This window comes from Aegilops tauschii, chromosome 4 (genome assembly GCF_002575655.3).
Source record: "Aegilops tauschii subsp. strangulata cultivar AL8/78 chromosome 4, Aet v6.0, whole genome shotgun sequence".
Classification (NCBI taxonomy): domain Eukaryota; kingdom Viridiplantae; phylum Streptophyta; class Magnoliopsida; order Poales; family Poaceae; genus Aegilops; species Aegilops tauschii.
The window spans coordinates 384960-406407 of record NC_053038.3 but is presented as its reverse complement, the minus strand read 5'-3'; the positions used below and the strand labels follow the sequence as shown (position 1 = coordinate 406407).

Sequence of the window (21448 nt, the reverse complement as noted above, 5' to 3'; positions counted from 1 at the left end):
CGCCAGGGGCCGGCCCGCTAGGACCCAGATGGGGCCCGCCAGACCCATATCTGGGCCGGGGGCACGGCGTCGGCCACCCCGCACCACCACGCCGCCCTGCCGCCAAGGAGCAGCGCCGCCACCACGTCCGCTGCCGGCCACCCCGCCGGGTCACCTGATCGCCGCCCAGCCGAGCGACACCGCCGCCGCCGCCCTGCCCCGGGCCAGGAGGACGCGCGCGCGGGGAGAGGAGATCCTGCCGCCGCCGGCACCCCCCGGGCCGGAGCCGGGGGGCGCCCGCCGGCGACGGCAGGGGAGAGGAAGAGGAGGCGAAGCCGAGAGGAGAGGCGCGGGGGCCGCCCCGGCCGCCTCCCGGGGAGGCGACGCGAGGGCGGAAGGAGGGGCGGGGAAGGGGGGGGCGGATCCGGGCCGCGCGCCGGCGAGGGCGGCCGGATCCCGCCGGAGACGGGTAGGGGAGGTGGCGGCGGCGAGGGTTTCGGGGGTGGGAGCGGGTCGCGGGAGCGGGAGAGAGGCCGCTGTCTGGATGATGTTTGGGACCAGATTCGATGACCTATTACAATCCATATATTTATGTGATGGTTTTCTCAAAATTTCCTGGCCGGGGTCTATACTTGCCACATATAAACAACAAGTGCATACATGTTGGCACAATGGCACATATATAGTAGAATAAACTATCACCTTAAATTTTGACAATCACCGGGCTCATGCATGACACACTTAAGTAGGAGTAGGAGTAGGAGATTGAGTTAGTGCAGTTACACATGACATGTTTCTCCATGTTGGTTTCAGCGCGCAGGTAATTGATGATCTACCAGCAGAGCAGAGGTGTGCTGTGTACATATGTGTTGGTGAACGTACTGGTGGTGACGGCCGGAATGAAGGCAGGCAGGTTCCGACTTCCGAGAAGCTTCATGCACGTACGGTTGCTCCGATCCATCCATCCATCGCAGCCCCTGAATGAATTCTCATGGACGGAGTGCATTCTGGGTGGTCGACTGTTGAAGCTAGATTAGACTGTGGCTCCAGCCAGCCGTACGTCCGTCCTACTTTCTCTCGGCCGGGACCGGCGGCGATCGATGACATGCATATTTGATTCCTTTCATCGATCGAACTTTCAGCTGTTAGCAGCCAGCCCTACTTATGCAATGCACAAGAAAGAAGCTTCCAGGTAGGTTCCATACATACCGGCCTCACCATCCGACCGGGCCGGTGATCGAGTACCTACGTGTGCATGTGTGACTAACAAGCTAGCGGGCGATTTGATTTAATTCCCCAAACATTGAATAAATCTCGCCAGGAAGTACGAGGATCATTCACAGTATATGTGTTGATGTTGAGATATATGATGCATATGTATGTTGATGATACAAGTCGATTAATTAATTAAGCATACTGTAATAACTGAAAATGCAGGCATTGCGATTGTGTCATGCATTTGAGACTGAAAACCCATCACCCATTGGATTATTGGTTGCAAATTACTCGATCGACCCATCAAATATATGGTAGAGGGTCGAGTCGATGGAATCCTCATGCATCAGAATGCACCACACGCACGATCTTCATCGATCGTCGATGAGCTCGCAGGCTCTCTCTCGTACACATATACTATAATCTACGTACATACGTACGTACCTAGTAAGCATATGGCCGGCCGCCCGCGCATGCATGCAGGTTGATGTTGCCGGCCGGGATGATACAGTAGGTATTATCATCCATCGGTGGGTCGATCTACTTGTTGGATTTGTCGTGGTCGTGGAGCATAGACTGCAGCACGTCGTCGTCCAGGTACTCGAACTCGATCACCCCGCTCTGCCCCTGCTGCTGATTCTGCTGCCTCGCCGACGATGAAGAACCCTGGCCCTGGCGCCTGGCCTCTGCCTCGTAGACGTGCGCCCGGTCGGGGAAGTTGAGCACGGCGTTGCGGCCGCGCATGGAGTAGGCGGAGCGGTCGTAGGCGGCCGCGGCCTCCTCGGCGGTGTCGAAGGTGCCCAGCCACATGCGCACGCCGTGACGGCTCGAGTCCCGGATCTCCGCCGCGAACTTGCCCCACGGCCGGCGCCGCACCCCGCGGTACTTGGTCGGCTCGCCGCCACCAGAACCTTCTCCGCCCTCCATGATCTCAACTGCTAGTAGTGAGAAATGAAGAAGCCGGAAGTGGGGGTTGGGGAGTAGGTAAGTAACCCTAGCTAGCTAGCAAATCAGTGGTCGATGGTGGAGCTTGGAGGGAACGAAGGGAGAGAATGAAGTGGTGGTGATGCTGATCGATGTTGGTGATGAAGGGTTGAAGGAGAAGGCGGGGGGAGGGGAAGGGTTTAAAAAGGGTGGGAAAGGGATATGTCAATATTTGGGAGTGGGTCCGGCACGTGCGGATCCAAACCATTCCAAACGAATCCGACCGGGTAGCGTAAAGGCATACGTCCTCTCTCTCTCTCTACGTCCTCTCCTCCTGACCAGGCAGGCAGGTTCACCTCGTCGATTAGTCCTACTAGTATGCATTTCAAATCTATATATGCTTACATGCATGCATACACACCAAAGTTTCTTTTCTTTTTATAATTTTATAATTGTAATACTTCAGTAGTATTAGGCAAATACTAGGAAGACACAACCCTTATTCAATTACATGCATGCATGCACCTCAAAGGACACATACGTACGTCCTAGTACATGAATAATGTAAAATTGTGTATAACCCTCTCTAGTTTTCTGGAAAACGTGGTGGATTTTAAATTGATGTGGGTTGCCGTAAATGTGGGATTCTCGGTACTTTGTTGGTTTTTTCTTTTCATGCTTTGATATGTTGTGTTGTTTTTACATAATCAATCAATAAAGCCATATCGCTGGTTAACAAATTATTCCGCACATATGATCAATAGAATAACATATGCTCTCGGCTCTTTAATTAAAAACTTCCATGCTAGATAAGCACATTCTCGGCGTACGTATCGGTAGGAGGACACACCTCTTCTGGTTGGCGACGTTCGCGGCGATGGCTTGGATCCTATTTTTTTTCGAAAAGGGGGACTCCCCGGCCTCTGCATCAGAACGATGCATACGGCCACATTTATAGATAAAAGAGGATGGCTTGGATCCTATGGACTAGATGTAATAAGATGATTATTATTGAGCGGGTATTCTTACGGCGTGCTTCTGACTTTGTGTCTATATAATTCCTTGACATTTTTGCTATAGTGGAAGTGGCATGCTGGTAGGTCTTCAGTTGGTCGGCCGGAAGATGGACGCGTCTCCCAGCAGTTAACTCCTCTGCTCTGAGGTGCCTTGTATTGATTTGTTTTCCGCTTTTTGGCATATATTGTGTTGTTGCCCCAGCAGACCTCTTATTTCTTTTGCTTGTATTTTTGGTTGTATGAAAGGCCAGGTCAAAGTTGTGGAGTTTGCATTGGTTTTTAGATATTAGTATTACTACTACTTACTTAAATGTCAGTCTTTTTTTTCTCCTTGTATACATGAGGTGGCTCGATCATATACACCAAGTATATATGTGGGCGGGGAAGGAAGGGGACAAATGAGTTAAGTGATGGATGGTAATGCAGAGGCGAGGAGAGAAAGGAGACATGCAATGGAGGTTGGTACTAGTAGTAGAACGTAGACAGTGAGGTGGAAGGTGATGACATGAACGCATGCACCTTCATTTCACCTGCAGATGCAGGTGATGTGGTGATCGTGAGTGAGGTTGCATCCATGCATGCATGCGCTGACTAGTAGAGTAGGACGGACAATTATGGTTTGACTTTGACGACTGACGACTAGCTTGAATGAATCGGTCGGTTAGCTCGATCCAACTGACAACTCCACCTCTCCAAGGCAGGCAGGCAGGCATGCAATTAGTGCGTGCTGCCGGCGACCCCGTCAACGCCAACCGATGACATACATGCATGCATATGCATCCTGCATGCATGTGGTGTTTTTTGCTGCTGGTACTACTAAATTTTGTTGGCCCCATGCAAGCAAGCAGCTTTCTACTAATCGCAGTTGGTCAATTTCTTAATCAATCCATCACTACCTAGATGGTTGGCCTTTGTTTACTAAGCAACTAAAACAGCATCTCATCTAGCTAGCTAGCTAGCTTGGCATGCAACCTACACTTTTGATATATGCTCGGCTCCATACATAAAAGCAGCTCGCAAGCAGTTTATATATGCATGAATCAATGAACAACTATCAATAATCAAATTAATCCTGGGTGTGAATTAGCTTGGCCCTCAACCGACCATTGTGTCGTCTGCGCCGCACATTCGCCAAATTCAACAGCAGATTATATTCCGTCCGGGCCACTTTAACCGATATTTTTGGTTTTCTTTCCCATCGACGGATAGAGAGTGGCCGGCCCGGCTGCCTCTAGTTGAAAGTCAGTAGAGACGACCATACCACCCTTTTCCATCCTTGTGCAAGTGCAAGGCTCATTCCCAGGATCACCGGGGATGCATGCATGGGGGATTACTAGTACTCACTTCGGCCATCTTGCACCTCCATAGATGCATGGTCTTTGCATGCATGTTGACCGTCCAAAAGCTCAAGGATACCCATGCATATGCAATGATGCCACCTTGCCTCCCTCCCTCCCTTACATAGATATAGAGACGCCCAAGTATTCTTAGTATGAAGCATTGCATTAACTATAATAGATTGTATCCCATCCGTTGCTGCAGAAATTACTTGTAATGAGAGTTAGTTACATATAATAAGTATCCGAATTAAGCGAACTGAGCATAGCTCAGATGTTTATGTTTCTTGTGGTGGAACCAACCCACCAGGGTTAAAGTCCTAGATACTGCTCGCTTTTTTTGGATTTATTTCAGACTTTTCGGCGATGTTCGTTTAATGCGAGGAGACGTTCCCATCGACTACGAGATGTATGGCGTGACTTTGTCAATCTCAAGGTGTGATGCCGGCTCACTATCTCAGTGCTGCTCATAGAGGTGGGGTGTGTTGTGAGTATTCATAGGGTGAGTGTATGTGCATGTATGTGGGCATCTGCGATTGTAGTGTGTTAAAAAAGATAAACATTTGAATTACCATATAAGATCTAAAACTAGAATGATATATGATTGTATATATTTATTAAATATAAGTAGCATATTAGATTTTTTTTAAATGAAAGTTTTTCATGCATGATTGCATGATGAGGCCGGTCTTTTCCATGCATGGTTGCATGATAGGTGACATAGTTGCATGTTGAGATAAATATGTTAATGTGGATCACCTATTTAGTCATAGATGGGTGATTGAAGAATTGCACTAAATATTTTGGTATGTACCTATGCTAATATAGAACTCACGAATTTATAATGTTGGTCATTAATTGTTGCTCGTATTTTCTCACATATTTTTGGTTATTGTCGCATAATTAATTAATTAATTACTCTCAAACTAAGTTTTTTCTTGAGAAATGGTTTATTTTGTTCTTCCAGGATTTTCTGATGTTTTTTTGAACACATCATGCATTTGTACTCAAGATGCTCATGTGAAGCGAATGTTTTAAAACAAATTACTTTATTCATCTTGATTGCAATTACTCTGCTATCTTTCCTACTTACAAAGGTTGAAGTTGCTGATGAGTTCACGTATGTGCCCAACAACCTTCATCAATAAATAAATACACTCCTCCACACATGCGAACTAGCAACCATCCAAGAGACATAAACAAATATACTTTACTCACATGTGGGACCTAACACAAATAAACTAATGCATTTAATATGAGAACAACACTCTTGTATAAGACACAAATAACAAAATGAAAAATTGTGACCCCGACTCAAAATCGTGATGTATGTTTTAGTTTCTCTTCCCTACCAATTCTCCATGTTTTATATTGTAGCATAAGGGAGTGAACAAATTGCAGTTCCAATGCAGAGACATATCTACCCGGTCCACGACCTTATACAATCCACTTACCAATGCCCATTCTCCTGTGTTTCAAAATTCAAAATATTGTATCACTTTAAATCTTAAGAACCAGTTAAGGACACTTAAAAAAAATCTCCAACACCTACCGCACCCCTCTTAACCTATTAATTAGGATCTCTTTGTAATCATGAATCACGCAACAGCCGCCTGACAATAATGTCATTTAGCCATCTCCTAAGACGGTGGCCTAACCCCTTCTCTTTCTTATTTGAATTATTCATGGCTACTTATGTTTGTCGACCTAATAAGTACAGAAGTTGATTTTCCATCAAGCCAACCTAATCGATATTTGAAGAACGAACTAATACTCTCCATGGTACTATCACAATGGCAGTGAAGATCTAAAGTAACTCAATCGATCTTACGTACCCCTAGCTAGCTTAATTAAGATCTGTAAAATGGTGCATTTAGCTAGTGCATCTGAGAAGAAGTCAAGCTGCTGCCAAGTGATAGCCGTTACGAATACGTACTACATGCACAACCCCTAGCTTTTTGTTGTTATTTTTTTGAAGCTATGCACAACCCCTAGCTAGCTAGCTACTCCTAGAAGATGCAGAAAAATATTCGCACGTGAGAGCAGACATGCATGCATGCGTGCATACGGAGTACAGGGCAGTTCTACCTTCTATGTACTCAGTTAGCTTGTTCCAGAATGGCCAAGTATTTTTGGAGGGTAAAAACTATTAGTATTATTATCATTATTAAGAGCATCTATAGCCGGCGCCCCAAACCCGCCCAAACGCCTAGACGAGCGGACCGGTAAAGAAAACAAAACCACCCGGACGCCTCAAACTGGTCTTAAACGCACGGGCTGACCGGCACCCCTCATATCCAGCGTCAGACAGACGTTAGGGTCCCACACAGAATTACTCAAAAACCCAACGGTCCGATGGGCTTCTCATGGTACTGCTCTGGCTCACCGCTCGAGGGCCAAACGACCGCCAACCCTAGCCACATCCACTTCCCTCCCTCTCCGTGTCGCTAGCTCGAGCTGGATCTACTTTTCTCCCTCTCCACTTGGCGTCTGTGACAGCGATCGATGTCCTGGCAGAGGGTGACCACATACGCTATGCTGACGCCAGAACGGCGCCTCCAGCTGGCTGAGGACTTCCAGGCTAGGCGCAAAGCCTGGATTGCAGCTGACTTTCCTTCGGACTCGCTGGAGCCAGAGGAAGAGGAGGAGACGGAGCAACAACCAGATGCAGAGTAGGGCCCCCAGCCAATTGAGGGTACGAATCCGGAGGAGGAGGCGCAGCCGACTGCAGGCTTCACCATAGAAGACGTCATGGCGGAGTTTGAGGTCGCCCAAGCAGAGGATGCGGCGGAGCAGAGCGCCAACCTGGAGTCCATCAAGTCAGAGGCCACGATGGAGGCCAACCGACACTTCCTCCGCCAACAGAGGGCAGAGATCGAGAAATCTTCACATGTAGTGTATCCGACGACGAGCCGGAGTTGCCTCAGACAGCCATCTACCCGAGGCCTGGCACGGAAATCGTGGACATCTCTGACGATGAGTAGTGTAGGGTAGATAGGATATCTACTTAGTACGTAGGTTTTTATTTTGCATGGTTTGTATGGATTTGAGGTACTTGAATGCAGCGGAAAAATTTTGAGGTATGACTGGTCGCTGCCCGTGGACAAACTTGGGCGTGTCCGTGGGCATTTGAGTGCCCGGATTTGGTGTCTGTGGCTTTAGATGCTCTAAGCAGTACTGCTCTCTTTGTTTCTAAATATAGTCTTTTTAGGGATTTTAAATAGACTACAACATACGGATGTTATAGACATATTTTAAAGTATATATTTACTCTTTTTGCTTCGTATATAGTCCACATTTGAATATCTAAAAGGACATATATATTTAGGAACGTAGGGAGTATTACGTGGGAGCATTTGATTAGTACAGTACAGTATGTAATAATGAATTATCGATGGTAATCCGTAAGTAGGTACATTTACCAAAGTGGCGGCCACAGTTGGGTGCATGTATGTCTGTCTGGGCAAAGTGCACGTACCTGCGCGTGCCTGTGTGTAAGCGTCATGCGTGCACACCCCCTGGCTCTCTATAGAGTAGAGGCAGAGCTACGGGATCGATGGAATACATACATAAAAATAAATATTCGCACGTGAGAGCAGACCGGCCTGCGTGGTGCGTGCAAGCATATGTCCTACTCTAGCTATCTTCCTCAGCTAGTTATTGTTAAGTACTGCTTGTATGGTATATTTTTTGGACGGTAAAAACTTGTAAAGTTGTATTATTAGGAGCAAAGCATATTTGGTTAGGAGATGCCACGAAGTAGTACGTGCGTTTACCAAGCTGCTGGTGCTGGCGTCCACAGCTAGCTGGGTGGGGTGGGTGGGTACGGTGCATGCCGTCTTGATCCATCCGTCGGTAAAAAAACGTAAAACACGTGTTTGGGGACGTACGTATTGTTTCTTTTTACTCCGCATATAAGATTTGATCAAAAACAAACTACACAAAGTTTAATCAAATTTATATAAAAAAGTATGAACATCTACAATATTAAAACTATATAGTATGAAAATAAATTTCATGATGTATCTGATAATGTTGATTTCATATTGCTAATGTTTATATTTTTTAGTATAAAGTTAGTCAAATTTTACAAAGCTTGACTTTGACCAAATCTTATATGCAGACTAAAGAAACTACTTCTACGTCGTACGTGTAGATTAAAATACTACCAACGGGGTAATAAAATACTCTATACCGATAGGCTAGCTAGCCAGGCCAGGTGGTTTGCGGTTTGCTTTGGTTTTGTTTGTCCTACTGCTACTGCTAGCTCATCATGTACGTCAGCCAGTGGGAGTGTTGTGTTGACTCTTCTCTCATCCGGATCAGACCAGACCAGAGCAGACCAGACCAAGTAGTGACTCACGCCTACGTATAGATGCACAAATTTCTCGATCGATTGACACGTTTGACATTGCCAGTTCCTTCTCCGGCCGGCCCGGCCCCACATAAAAGAGATGAAAATGATCCATCTATACATGCCATGTGCACATGCGTATATGCCCTCCCGAGAGACACGTTGGACGGACAAACTCACGCTCAAGGTGGTGGTGATGTTCGTGTGGCGTTGCTGGCACGTCAGCATGCATGCATGCAGCCACCAGGCCGGATGACAAGGACTATGACTATGTGCCACGTATGTACCTATGTACTTGCTCTGTAAAAAAATATAAGAGCGTTTAGACCACTACTTTAGTGATCTAAACATTCCTATATTTCGGGAGTAGCAGCTATTCTTCGATTGCATTCAAGAAATCCAAGTAAAGACAACCGAATTTCATGTATACACTCGAGGATATCGATCGATAGGGAAGCTCTCAAAACAGGGTTTCACCCCACTTTATAGCTTTACATATAAAGCACAAACAGCTAAACCGATGTGGAGTGGTGAGAAAATCTCAATACAAGCAGATAGAAAAGAAAATAAAATGAAACTACATCCTGGCGAGCGGCATAAGTGCACACTCAACAACCGAACACGAGAAAATAGCTATTGACATGCAGGCCCGGGTCCACCCCAACCGCGCCCATGTGGCTCGATTGGAACCCCCACAGTGCACACGCCTCATCCCTCACCGCCCAGGCTTGTGGGCCCTTAGCCTCACCGTCAGCCCCATTGGCTAGCATCGCCCACGGTGAAAAACGCCTCTGCAGAGAGGCGACTAGGGTTCCTCCCCCCCCTCCCCCCGCTCCTCCCCACCGCCGCCGGCCCCCCTCCCCTCCCGCCACCTCCGGCCACCGGCCGCGCGTGTCGCGCCCACCCTCCCCTCCCCCCTCCCCCGCCTTGTCCGCTCGCCCCCCCCCCCCCCCCCCCCCCCCCCGCGGGCGTCGGGCGGACCCCCGCCGCCTCCTCGCCCCAGCCCCACCTCCCCGTCCTTCTCCTCCCGCCACCGCCGGCGAGGTCCGCCGGGCCCTGCCCACGCGGTGCCGGCGGCGGCGGGCCGTTCTTTCCCCGCGCCACTTGGGGAGGCGCGGGGGCCTCCCTCTGGCGGCGGTGCAGCTCGGCCTGCAGCGGTGCGGCTCGGTGGCGAGCCTCAGGATCCTCGATGCGGCGGCGCGGCCGTTGGTCGCGGGGCGGCGTGGCGGTGCTGCTGGCCGGCGGCGCCCGGGCGGCCCAAATTTGGGCCCTTTCGGGCTCTATCTGGGCTAGGGCGGGCCGGCGGCTTGGTGTGCGGCGACGTTGCTCCCTGGTTGGTGGCGAGGAGGCAGTGGTCGGCGGGCGGTGGCGGCTTCGTCGGCCGGCGAGCTGCAGTGTGACGGCAGGGGCTGTCCGGACCCCTTTTCGGGTTCGGCCGGGCCTTGGCGCCCGGCAGGCCCCTTGTCCGTGAGTCCGGTCGGCTCTGCGGCGGCGGCGGTGGATGTCCCCTCACGTCGGCGATGTTGCGGATGCCCCCGAGGCCATTCTCTCCTCTCCCGTCCTCCAGGGCGAAGTTGTTTCGGTGACCATGGTGGCACATGTTGGTGGGCTGCGTGATGGGCGGTGCACTATGATTCGTCTGGGGTGGTGGTGGGGGTTTGGGTTGGGAGAAATCTCTGGCGACTCGTTCGGCCCCGACGCGGCGACGCTTGTGGGTGCCGCCGGACCTTCCTGAAGGGCGTCGGGTACACCCTTCCCTCACTGCCCCCCCCCCCCCCCCCCCCCCCCCCCCGCGTACCGGGGGAAACCCTAGGACTAGTCCGGGCAACAGCGGCGTTGTCGTCGCCTCCTTCTTGAAGGTGTTGCTTGGTACACGGCGCTTCGGAGTGCTGGGAGAGTGGTGGTACTTCTCCAGAGGGTGCAGCGGTCGCCGGTCGTCTTCGTTCCGTTGATCTGCCGTTGTTGGCATTTGTTTCTCTTTCTTTTTTCTCTGTTTTTCTTTGGGCTTATCTGTGCTGCGGCCCCAGCACCTATCGTTGGATGTATCGGTGTTTGCTTTGTAATACAAAGCGGGGGGAAACCCTATTTCTCAAAAACGCCTCTGCACCAGAGTTGTTGTATTAGCACCTCTTCAACCCCTTTAGACACACCTATTGAAAGGATCGATATAGTTGACTAGAGGGGGGTGAATAGGCAACTAACAATTTTTAGCTTTTCTTTACCAATTTAAACTTTGCATCAAAGTAGGTTGTCTAGATATGCAACTAGGTGAGCAACCTATATGATGCAACAATAATAAGCATACACGCAAGCAAGAGATAAAGCACAAATAAGCTTGCACAAGTAAAGGCACGAGATAACCAAGAGTGGAGCCGGTGCAGACGAGGATGTGTTACCGAAGTTCCTTCCCTTTGAGAGGAAGTACGTCTCCGTTGGAGCGGTGTGGAGGCACAATGCTCCCCAAGAAGCCACTAGGGCCACCGTATTCTCCTCACGCCCTCACACAATGCGAGATGTCGTGAATCCACTATTGGTGCCCTTGGAGGTGGCGACCGAACCTTTACAAACAAGGTTGGGGCAATCTCCACAACTTAATTGGAGGCTCCCAACGATACCACGAAGCTTCACCACAATGGACTATGGCTCCGCGGTGACCTCAACCGTCTAGGGTGCTCAAACACCCAAGAGTAACAAGATCCACAAGGGATTAGTGAGGGGATTCAAATTTCTCTTGGTGGAAGTGTAGATCGGGGCCTTCTCAACCAATCCCTAGAGAATCAACAAGTTTGGTTGGCTAGGGAAGGAGATCGGGCGAAAATGGAGCTTGAAGCAACAATGGAGCTTAGAGGTGAAAGAGGTAGTCAACTAGAGGAGTAAGACACCCCTTATATAGTGGAAGAACAAATCCAACCATTATCCACCAACTCAGCCTGCGCAGCGCGGTACTACCGCACCTGAGGCGCGGTACTACCGCGGGGGCACGCGGTACTACCGCACCTGAGGCGCGGTACTACCGCAGGGGCACGCGGTACTACCGCAGAGCGCCGCGGTACTACCGCCCACGCAGCAGAGACCAGAACAGCCACACATGCACTAAGGCAGAGGGCGGTAGTACTGCTGGCGCGGTACTACCGCTCCCCCTTGCGGTACTACCACAAGGCAGGGGCTGTCCAGGGATGGGAAGGCACGGATATAAAAAATTACATCCGTGGCTACTTCCGCAGAGTTTGAGTCGATGCAAAAACCCGATGCGGTAGTACCGTAAGCCAGCCGCGGTACTACCGCGCGAGGCACGGATGTAAAAAATTACATCCGCCCCTTACTGTCGCGTACCTGCGGAACTAAGCAGGGACCACGGTACTACCGCTTACTAGAAGCGCTACTACCGTGGGTCCTTGCGGTACTACCGCACCAGCGCTGCGGTACTACCGCTCTAACGAGCAGTACTACCGCACCCCCTAGTTCGGCAAACAAGAGCAATATTTGCATAGACAAGGAAAACATAGGATGCTCCAAAGGCTAGAGGAATGGAGGTGCAAAGGAAGATGTGTACGTGATGAATCCACCCAACCTTTCCAACGCGGACCCCCTCTTAATAGTACGGCTTCCCTATGACTCAATACCACCGAAAAGAACCGAAGAGAAACGACGTCTTCTATAGCCTTCGAGGGGAACCCAATTATCTTGTGCCTAGTCAATATATCTGAAATATTCGATGCACATGATTAGTCCGCAAAAGCATTGTCATCAATCACCAAAACCAACTAAGGGATAAAAATGCCCTTACAATCTCCCCCTTTTTGGTGGATTGATGACAACACGGGATTTGCACGAGGGTATAACGCAAAGAGCAAGGGCAAACCCCAAGTCTCTAAAATATAGACGGGCTCCCCCTAGATGTGTGCTATCTTGATGAGTGCTTTGGACTGTACGGCACACATACTAGGATCAACACTCCCCCTATATTTTATAGACATGGAAAATCTTGCAATAAGGCTAAAGCTAAGCAAGATAGACAGGAGCATAATGTAATAAGCACAAGATAGAATAAGCTCACTACGGTACGATAGAGTGCATATGTCTTACACCATATGATAGAAGGTCTCACGAGCACAAACCAAAGCAAACCAAAGCAAACGAAATAAACGAAGTTCAACTGACCCAAACACGACACAACTCGCAAATTCTACACTCTCTCCCCTTTGGCATCGAGACGCCAAAAAGGCAGAGAGGACACCTACAACAATAGTGGTGGCTCAAGCGGAGTAGTCACTTGCACGCTCCTCGTCAGACTCTGCAGCTGGGACGGACTCCTCCTCAGACTCGGTCCACCGATAACCCTGCTTGTGCAACCATTCGGCCTCTGGGGTGATGTTCACCTCTGACCCGCTAGAAATGTTCTCGCCAAAGGTCCTGAAAATCCGCTTGTCGCGGCGGCGAGTCTCCTTGGAAGCCACATGGGTCTGGTACTGCCCCTTTGCTTGCATACAGAACAACATCTTCATCTTGTTCTTCAGTCGCTTAGCCCAAGAAGGCTCAGAGGTGGGAGGGATGTAACCCTCAGAGCTGTCCTCGTCTGCTGCCTCCTCCTCATCCTCATCTGCATCCACGTCCATGGCAACCGCAGTATCAGCACGAGAGGTAGTGTTGGCCCACTGAGGCTTGATACGGAGGTTGATGGGCTCATGACGGATCCAACCAGGGGCCTCAAACTCATCCTGAGGGTAGACCCGCTCCCAGGTAGCCGAGATCAACTGAAACAGATAACGTCCTTAGATGGGGACCTTGCGGTTGTAGACCGCAAAGCGAAGCTCATGCCACATGATATGAGAGACATCAAGTGGTGGTGTCTGAGAGTTGCGAGCATCTTCACACAGGAGCATCATATCCACAAGATAGGCATGCACCTTGTCCTTGTCCCCAATGCGTGGGAAGAGAGTGTTGCAGAAGATCCGGTGCATGATGTCAAGAAAGGAGTTGAGTACCCAAGATGACTTGCCATTGGAGAGCCTCTTCTCCACATAGTAGGGCATAAGCTTGTTCTTGTTGGCAGACTCGGGATTGGCATGAGGGCGAACACCTTGGGGTGTGGTGAGCCCCACATCCGGAACCCCAAGCAAGGTCATGAATTCCTTCCAAGTAGCAGTCAGCTGTCGACCATTGGTCATCCAAGTCATGGTCCTTTCCTCATTGGGATGAAAATGCACTGAGGCAAAGAACTGAGCAAGGATCTCAGGATCATAGTCTTTGTGGAATGAGATGATATGCTCAATGCCAAATTGCTCCACTAGGTCCAAAGCCTCACCAAAGTATTCCCGGTGCGCCTCTTTGCGCATGTGATGCATGTTGATCCACTTCACCTCCACATGGATATTTTGCTTGGCCTTGATGACATCCAAATAAATGAGATTCTGCTGCTTGGTCCAGAATAGATCATTCCCTCGAAAGTTAGCACGAGGGTTTCCATACGGATTGATCTTCCTCCGAGAGATGAACTCAGCAAGCGGTATCTCATCCATACCCTTGGCGGGTTCCTTCTCTTTGCTGGCAGTGGTCTTGGTTCTGCGTTGGGGGGCATTGGAGCCCTCTGCTTCCTCTGTGTTGCGCATACGCTTGGACCCCGTGTCACGGCTTGGATTGGAGCGGCGAGCTGGAGCACCTGAGCCACCACCTAAAACACACACCACAAAACAAACACGCACGAAACACGAGAAGGATCAATGCAAAGACCACAGCAAAGCAGGTGAAACAAGTAGACATGGCACGTAAGAAGTGCCACAAGAGGGATTTGAGACAATGGTAATATCGTGTGTTGCGCCACGTGCGGTGGTACAGCTCCAAGGAGCGGTAGTACCGCACCAGCAGAGCGGTAGTACCGCACCAGCAGGGCGGTAGTACCGGACGTGCGGTAGTACCGCACCTGGAGAGCGGTAGTACCGCACGGTGCAGATCTGAAACAGCCATGGAGATCTGAGCACAACCGTGTCAACACGCGGTACTACGGTCGATCAAATCCATCACGGGAAAACTATAGCAAGTACCATCACTACACAAAACTGCTCTCCTACATCCTACTCTTGCATAGATTTGGCCTAAAATCTCAAGAACAACTTGCATCTCCCCAAAACCTAAAAACAACAAGACGAAGAAGAAAAAGGGAGGGATTGGGGAGAAACCTTGTTCCATGGCAAGAGGGAGTGGTGGGGAACGATCCCACCGGTCAGAATCCGAGGAGAGCGGCCGGAGACGGAGATCCGGCGAGGACCTTCGGCGCCGTTCTTGAGAGAGAGAGAGCGAGAGAGAGAGAGAGACGGAGTGGGGAGAGAGACGAATGGGTATGGGGGAGTTAGAACTCCCCCTGCCCGTGTTTAACCCCCACACGCCCTCGACCGCACGGTAGTACCGCACGTCATCGCGGTACTACCGCCTCGGGCGGAAGTACCGCACCGTGACTATAGTACCGCTCCCCCAGGCGGCAGTAAAAAATTACTGCCGCGCTGGGTGCGGTAGTACCGTGCGCTCCTCATGCGGTAGTACCGCACGTCATTGCGGTAGTTGTGACGCCCCCGATTTGACCGTACACTAATCATGCACGCAATGTGTACGACCAAGATCAGGGACTCACGGGAAGATATCACAACACAACTCTAAAACATAAATAAGTCATACAAGCATCATATTACAAGCCAGGGGCCTCGAGGGCTCGAATACAAGTGCTCGATCATAGACGAGTCAGCGGAAGCAACAATATCTGAGTACAGACATAAGTTAAACAAGTTTGCCTTAAGAAGGCTAGCACAAAGGTAGCAACGATCGAAAAGGCAAGGCCTCCTGCCTGGGACCTCCTAACTACTCCTGGTCGTCGTCCGCGGCCTGCACGTAGTAGTAGGCACCTCCAGTGTCGTAGGTGTCGTCGTCGACGGTGGCGTCAGGCTCCTGAACTCCAACATCTGATTGCGACAATCCGGTATAGAAAGGGGAAAAGAGGGAGAAAAGCAACCGTGAGTACTCATCCAAAGTACTCGCAAGCAAGGAGCTACACTACATATGCATGGGTATATGTGTACAGGGGCATATCAGTGGACTGAACTGCAGAATGCCAGAATAAAAGGGGGATAGCTAGTCCTGTCGAAGACTATGCTTCTGGTCATCTCCATCTTGCAGCAGGTAGAAGAGAGTAGATTGAAGTCCTCCAAGTAGCATCGCATAGCATAATCCTACCCGGCGATCCCCTCCTCGTCGCCCTGTTAGAGAGCGATCACCGGGTTGTAACTGGCACTTGGAAGGGTGTATTTTATTCAGTATCCGGTTCTAGTTGTCATAAGGGCAAGGTACAACTCCGGGTCGTCCTTTTACCGAGGGACACGGCTATTCGAATAGATAAACTTCCCTGCAGGGGTGCACCACATAACCCAACACGCTCGATCCCATCTGGCCGGACACACTTTTCTGGGTCATGCCCGGCCTCGTAAGATCAACACGTCGCATCCCCACCTAGGCTCAACAGAGAGGTCAGCACGCCGGTCTAACCCTATGCGCGCAGGGGTCTGGGCCCATCGCCCTATGCACACCTGCACGTTGCGTACGCGGCCGGAAGCAGACCTAGCCTAGTGGCGTTCCAGTCCAATCCGGCGCGCGCCACTCAGTCGCTGACGTCAAGAAGGCTTCGGCTGATACCACGACGCCGGGATACCCATAACTACTCCCGCGTAGATGGCTAGTGCGTATAGACCAAATGGCCAGACTCAGATCAAATACCAAGATCTCGTTAAGCGTGTTAAGTATCCGCGAACGCCGACCAGGGCCAGGCCCACCTCTCACCTAGGCGGTCTCAACCTGCCCTGTCGCTCCGCCACAAAGATCCACTTGCGGGTACTCCTACGAGCCGACCCGACTTTAGTCATCACATGTGTCATGTATATAGTATATAAGTATATACCCGTGATCACCGCCCAGGTGATCACGGCCCGATAGTATAGCACAGCAGACGGACAAGAATGTAGGGCCACTGATGGAAAACTAGCATCCTATACTAAGCATGTAGGATTGCAGGTAAAGGTAACAACAGTAGTAGCAAGGATAGGCTATGCATCAGGATAGGATATCGAAAAGCAGTAACATGCTACACTACTCTAATGCAAGCAGTATAGAGAAGAATAGGCGATATCTGGTGATCAAGGGGGGGGCTTGCCTGGTTGCTCTAGCAAGTAGGAGGGGTCGTCGATTCCGTAGTCGGACTGGGCAGCAGCAGTGTCGGTCTCGTAGTCTACCGGAGAGAAGAGGGGGGAAGAAACAGTAAATACAATGCAAACATAAGCATGACGATGCGTGACATGTCAATGAGCGATGCTAGGGGTGTCCTAACGCGACAGTAGGTGGTACCGGTGAAGGGGGGGAACATCCGGGAGGTATGCCCGATGTTTCGCGTTTTCGGACAGACGGACCGGAGGGGGAAAGTTGCTAGTTCGATAGGTTAGGGAGGTGTGGTGGACGAACGGACTGCGTATTCGGATTCGTCTCGTTGTTCTGAGCAACTTTCATATAGAAAACATTTTCATCCGAGTTACGGTTTAAAAGATATGAATTTTCAAAGTTTATTTGAATTTCTGGAATTATTTAATTAACAGAAAAAGGGATATGACGTCAGCATGACGTAGGAGTGACGTCAGCGGTCAACAGTCCGGGTTGACTGGTCAAACTGACACGGGGGACCCACCTGTCATAGACTGTGGGTTAACAGAGGATTAAAATAATTAGTTTTTAGCTAATTAACTACTGGGCCCACCTGTCAGTGAGAGATTAATTAAACTAATTATTTTTATTTATAAAACATTTTCTTTTTCTTTTCTTTTTTTAATTTTTGCGGCGGGGCCCGCATGTCAGTGACTGGGCCTGCCCAGTCAGCACGTTGACTGGGTGGACCCAGTCAACGGGGCCCGTGGGGGCCACTGGCAGTGACCCAGGGGGTGGCCCCAGGTGTGCCACGTCGGTGGCCGGCGCCGGAGTAACGCCGGCGACCGAACGCACGGCGGCGCGGCTCGGGAGGAGTACGGGTTCCGCGTACAGGGGGTCTCCGGGGGCGTGGCTGGGCGCGTTCGACGCGGCTCGACGTCGCGCGTCCAACAGCGGTGGTCGGAGGGGCTGGAACGGCCGGAGACGAACGCTACGAACTCGCCGGCGGCGAGGAGCTACGGGTGCCCGACGGAAACATATCTACGGCGAGCTAACGAGAAAGCGGAGGGGCTGGGGGGCATCTACAAACGGCGAGGAGTGCAATGGGCTTGACCCCGTGACCATTTGGTCACCGGAGACCCGTCGGCGGCGAGCTCCGCGGCGCGGCGTTCGGGCGCGCGTGGGGAAGAAGCTAGGGAGCACGGGCGAGCTAGCGGAGAGGGGGAGGAGGTAGAGGAGCTCACCGCGTGGCGCAAGAAAGGCCCGTGGGTGGCTTAGTAGCAGCAGGTCGTCGCCGGGGAAGAAGGGGGTCGCCGGCGTCCGAAGATGAAGGCGAGCTCGGAGAGGTCGTTGTAGTGGCTCCGAGCTCCGACGGAGAGGCGGAGGGGGTGTAGTCGAGGGCGGCGACGTCGTACGACACGGCGAGGTGGCGAGTGGGGCACGGTGGCCGCGTGAACGACGGAAACGGCGGCGAGCGCGTCGGGCGTGGGGCAGAGGAGAGCGGCGCGGATCCGGGGGAGGGAAGAGAGAGGCGCGGGGGCCGAGAGGGAGAGCGGGGTGAGTGGGAGAGAGGCCCGAGGAGGCGCGGGGCTGGCGACCTTATCCCCTCCGGCGTCGGTGCCGGCGAGGGGGTCGGGCGGCAGCGCGACACTGTTCCGACCCGGTCGGGGGAACAGGAAGGGGACGCGGGGGGGAGGTGGGCTGGGCCGGGGTCGCGGCTGCGGGTGGCGGCCCAGCCTGGGCCGGGGTTCGGTGCAGATGGGCCACGGGTCCAGTGGGGGGGAGGCCTGCTCCTTCTTTTCTTTTTCTCTGACTGTTTCTGTTTTCTGTTTTCTTTTTATTTGTTTATCTCCTTTTCTGTTTTATTTTATTTATAAGTATTTAGACATTTTATAAAAATGTGTTTTCTCCACCATAATTACCAGTGTATTATTTAGCACCCACTGAACATTTTTGTTTGAATTTTTGAAAACTTTTATTTTCCACTTTAATTATATTTGAAGTTTGAACTAGGAGTTTGACAAGGGTGTGGTTCAATTGTGATCAAGCCCTGTTTAGCAACATGATTAGCTTAATCACAGGGGGTTACTGTAGCATGATTCTCAGGGTGTTACAAATCTCCTCCACTACAAGAAATCTCGTCCCGAGATTTAGGAGGTAGAAGGAAACAGTGCGGGGTATTCTTCGCGCAGACGATCCTCTCGTTCCCAAGTGGCCTCATCTTCAGAATGGTGCGACCACTGGACTTTGAGAAACTTGATCGCCTTCTGACGTGTGCGGCGTTCAGCTTGGTCGAGAATGCGGACCAGATGCTCCTTATAGGAGAGGTCTTGCTGCAATTCGAGCACTTCATGATCCACAGCTCGGATTGGATCCTTGAAGCAACGGCGGAGCTGTGACACATGGAACACATCGTGAACCTGTGAAAGGTTCGGCGGTAGCTCCAGTTGGTATGCCACTTTTCCACGCCTTTCGAGAATAGTGAATGGGCCAATATAGCGAGGAGCTAGTTTGCCCTTGATCCCGAAGCGGTGAGCACCCTTCATAGGTGTGACTCGAAGACAAGCCTTTTCGCCAGGTTGATAGACCATGTCTTTATGATGACGGTCATACTGACTCTTCTGACGTGACTGAGCAGTCTTGAGATTCTCGCGAATAATGCGGACTTGTTCTTCGGCCTCCTGGATAATATCCGGACCGAAGAGTGGACGTTCCCCAGTTTCTGACCAGTTCAGAGGGGTTCGGCACTTTCGTCCATATAACACTTCGAAGGGGGCCATCTTCAGACTAGCTTGATAGCTATTATTATAAGAGAACTCAGCATACGGGAGAGATTCCTCCCATTTCTTGCCGAAGGAAATAACACAAGCTCGAAGCATGTCTTCGAGAACTTGATTGACGCGTTCAACTTGTCCTTGCGATTGAGGATGAAACGCAGTACTGAATGACAGATGAGTTCCCATTGCTTCTTGGAAACTTGCCCAGAATCTTGAAGTGAATAAGCTGCCACGGTCTGAGCTGATAACCAATGGAATACCGTGGAGTGAAACAATCCTGGACATATAGAGTGTTGCCAACTGGCTAGCAGTGATCGTTTCTTTGACTGCCAGGAAATGTGCAACTTTGGAAAGCCGGTCAATGACGACAAGAATAGCATCATTACCTTTCTGCGATTTGGGAAACCCAGTGACGAAGTCCATCTCAACATGGTCCCATTTCCATTCAGGAATAGAGATAGGTTGCAGAGTTCCAGCAGGCCTTTGATGTTCTGCTTTGATACGACGGCAAACGTCACACTCAGCAACATAACGAGCAATGTCTTGCTTCATATTAGTCCACCAGAATCTCTGACGGATATCTTGGTACATCTTTGTACTACCAGGATGGATGCAAAGAGGCGTATCATGAGCTTCTTTCATAACTTCCTGTGTCATATCCAGGTTTTCCTCTGCACATGGCACCACTAGGCGGCCCTTGAAGTATAGGGTGCCATCTTCAGAAATGGTGAAGAACGAGGGCTTCCCTTCTGCGAGGTAGCGCTTAATCTTGTGGGCTTCAGAGTCATACCTCTGTAGCCTTTTGATGCTGTCCTCGAGATCTGGTTTAGCAACTAGGGTATTGAGAGAACCCTGGGTAACAACATGGAGGTTCACCTTGCCAAACTTCTTAGGAGGGGGAGCGAGTGCACCCGGAGGAACAATATGGAGGTTCAGCTTCCTGAATTCTTCAACAAGCAAGGGCTGAACTTTATGAACCTGGAGGTGGTTGCAGTAAGACTTGCGGCTCAAGGCATCAGCCATTACATTAGCCTTGCCTGGAGTATAGGAAATACCCAAGTCAAAGTCTGCAACAAGCTCCATCCATCTCTGCTGACGGAGGTTCAGATCTGGTTGAGTAAACAGATACTTCAGACTTTGGTGGTCAGTGAAGATCTCGCAACGATTACCGAGAAGGTAATGTCGCCACTGCTTCAGCGCATGAATGACAGCAGCAAGTTCGAGGTCGTGAACTGGGTAGTTCTCTTCGTGAGGGCGCAATTGTCGAGAGGCATAAGCAATCACTTTGCGGTCTTGCATTAGGACACAGCCTAATCCTTGACGGGAAGCGTCGCAGTAAATGACAAAGTCCTTCTTAGTATCAGGTGGAGCTAGAACTGGAGCAGAAGTCAACTTGTCTTTGAGTGCTTGGAAACTTTCCTGACATTTGTCTGTCCATTGGAACTTGACACCCTTATGCAACAGGTTAGTCAGAGGCCTGGTGATCTTGGAGAAGTTCTCGACAAATCGACGGCAATAGCTGGCGAGACCGACAAAACTTCTGACTTGCTTAACGTTCTTGGGAGGAGTCCAATCAAGAATAGCCTGAACTCGCTCGGGGTTGACGGCAATACCATCCTTAGAGATGACATGCCCCAGATAGGTTACTTCGGGTAGCCAGAATTCACATTTAGA

General features: G+C 50.8%; 1 protein-coding gene across 1 annotated transcript; it reads right to left on the bottom strand.

The window, feature by feature from the left end:
* Positions 1-1734: 1734 nt before the first annotated feature.
* On the bottom strand, positions 1735-2121 carry LOC109784900 (ethylene-responsive transcription factor ERF096-like). Its single transcript, XM_020343515.3, has one exon. It carries the CDS (start codon positions 2119-2121, stop codon positions 1735-1737), a length of 387 nt encoding a protein of 128 aa, XP_020199104.1.
* Positions 2122-21448: the final 19327 nt, after the last annotated feature.

Coding starts and splice junctions, on each gene's coding strand:
- LOC109784900 (XM_020343515.3), bottom strand. CDS start 2,121: ATGGAGGGCGGAGAAGGTTCTGGTGGCGGCGAGCCGACCAAGTACCGC.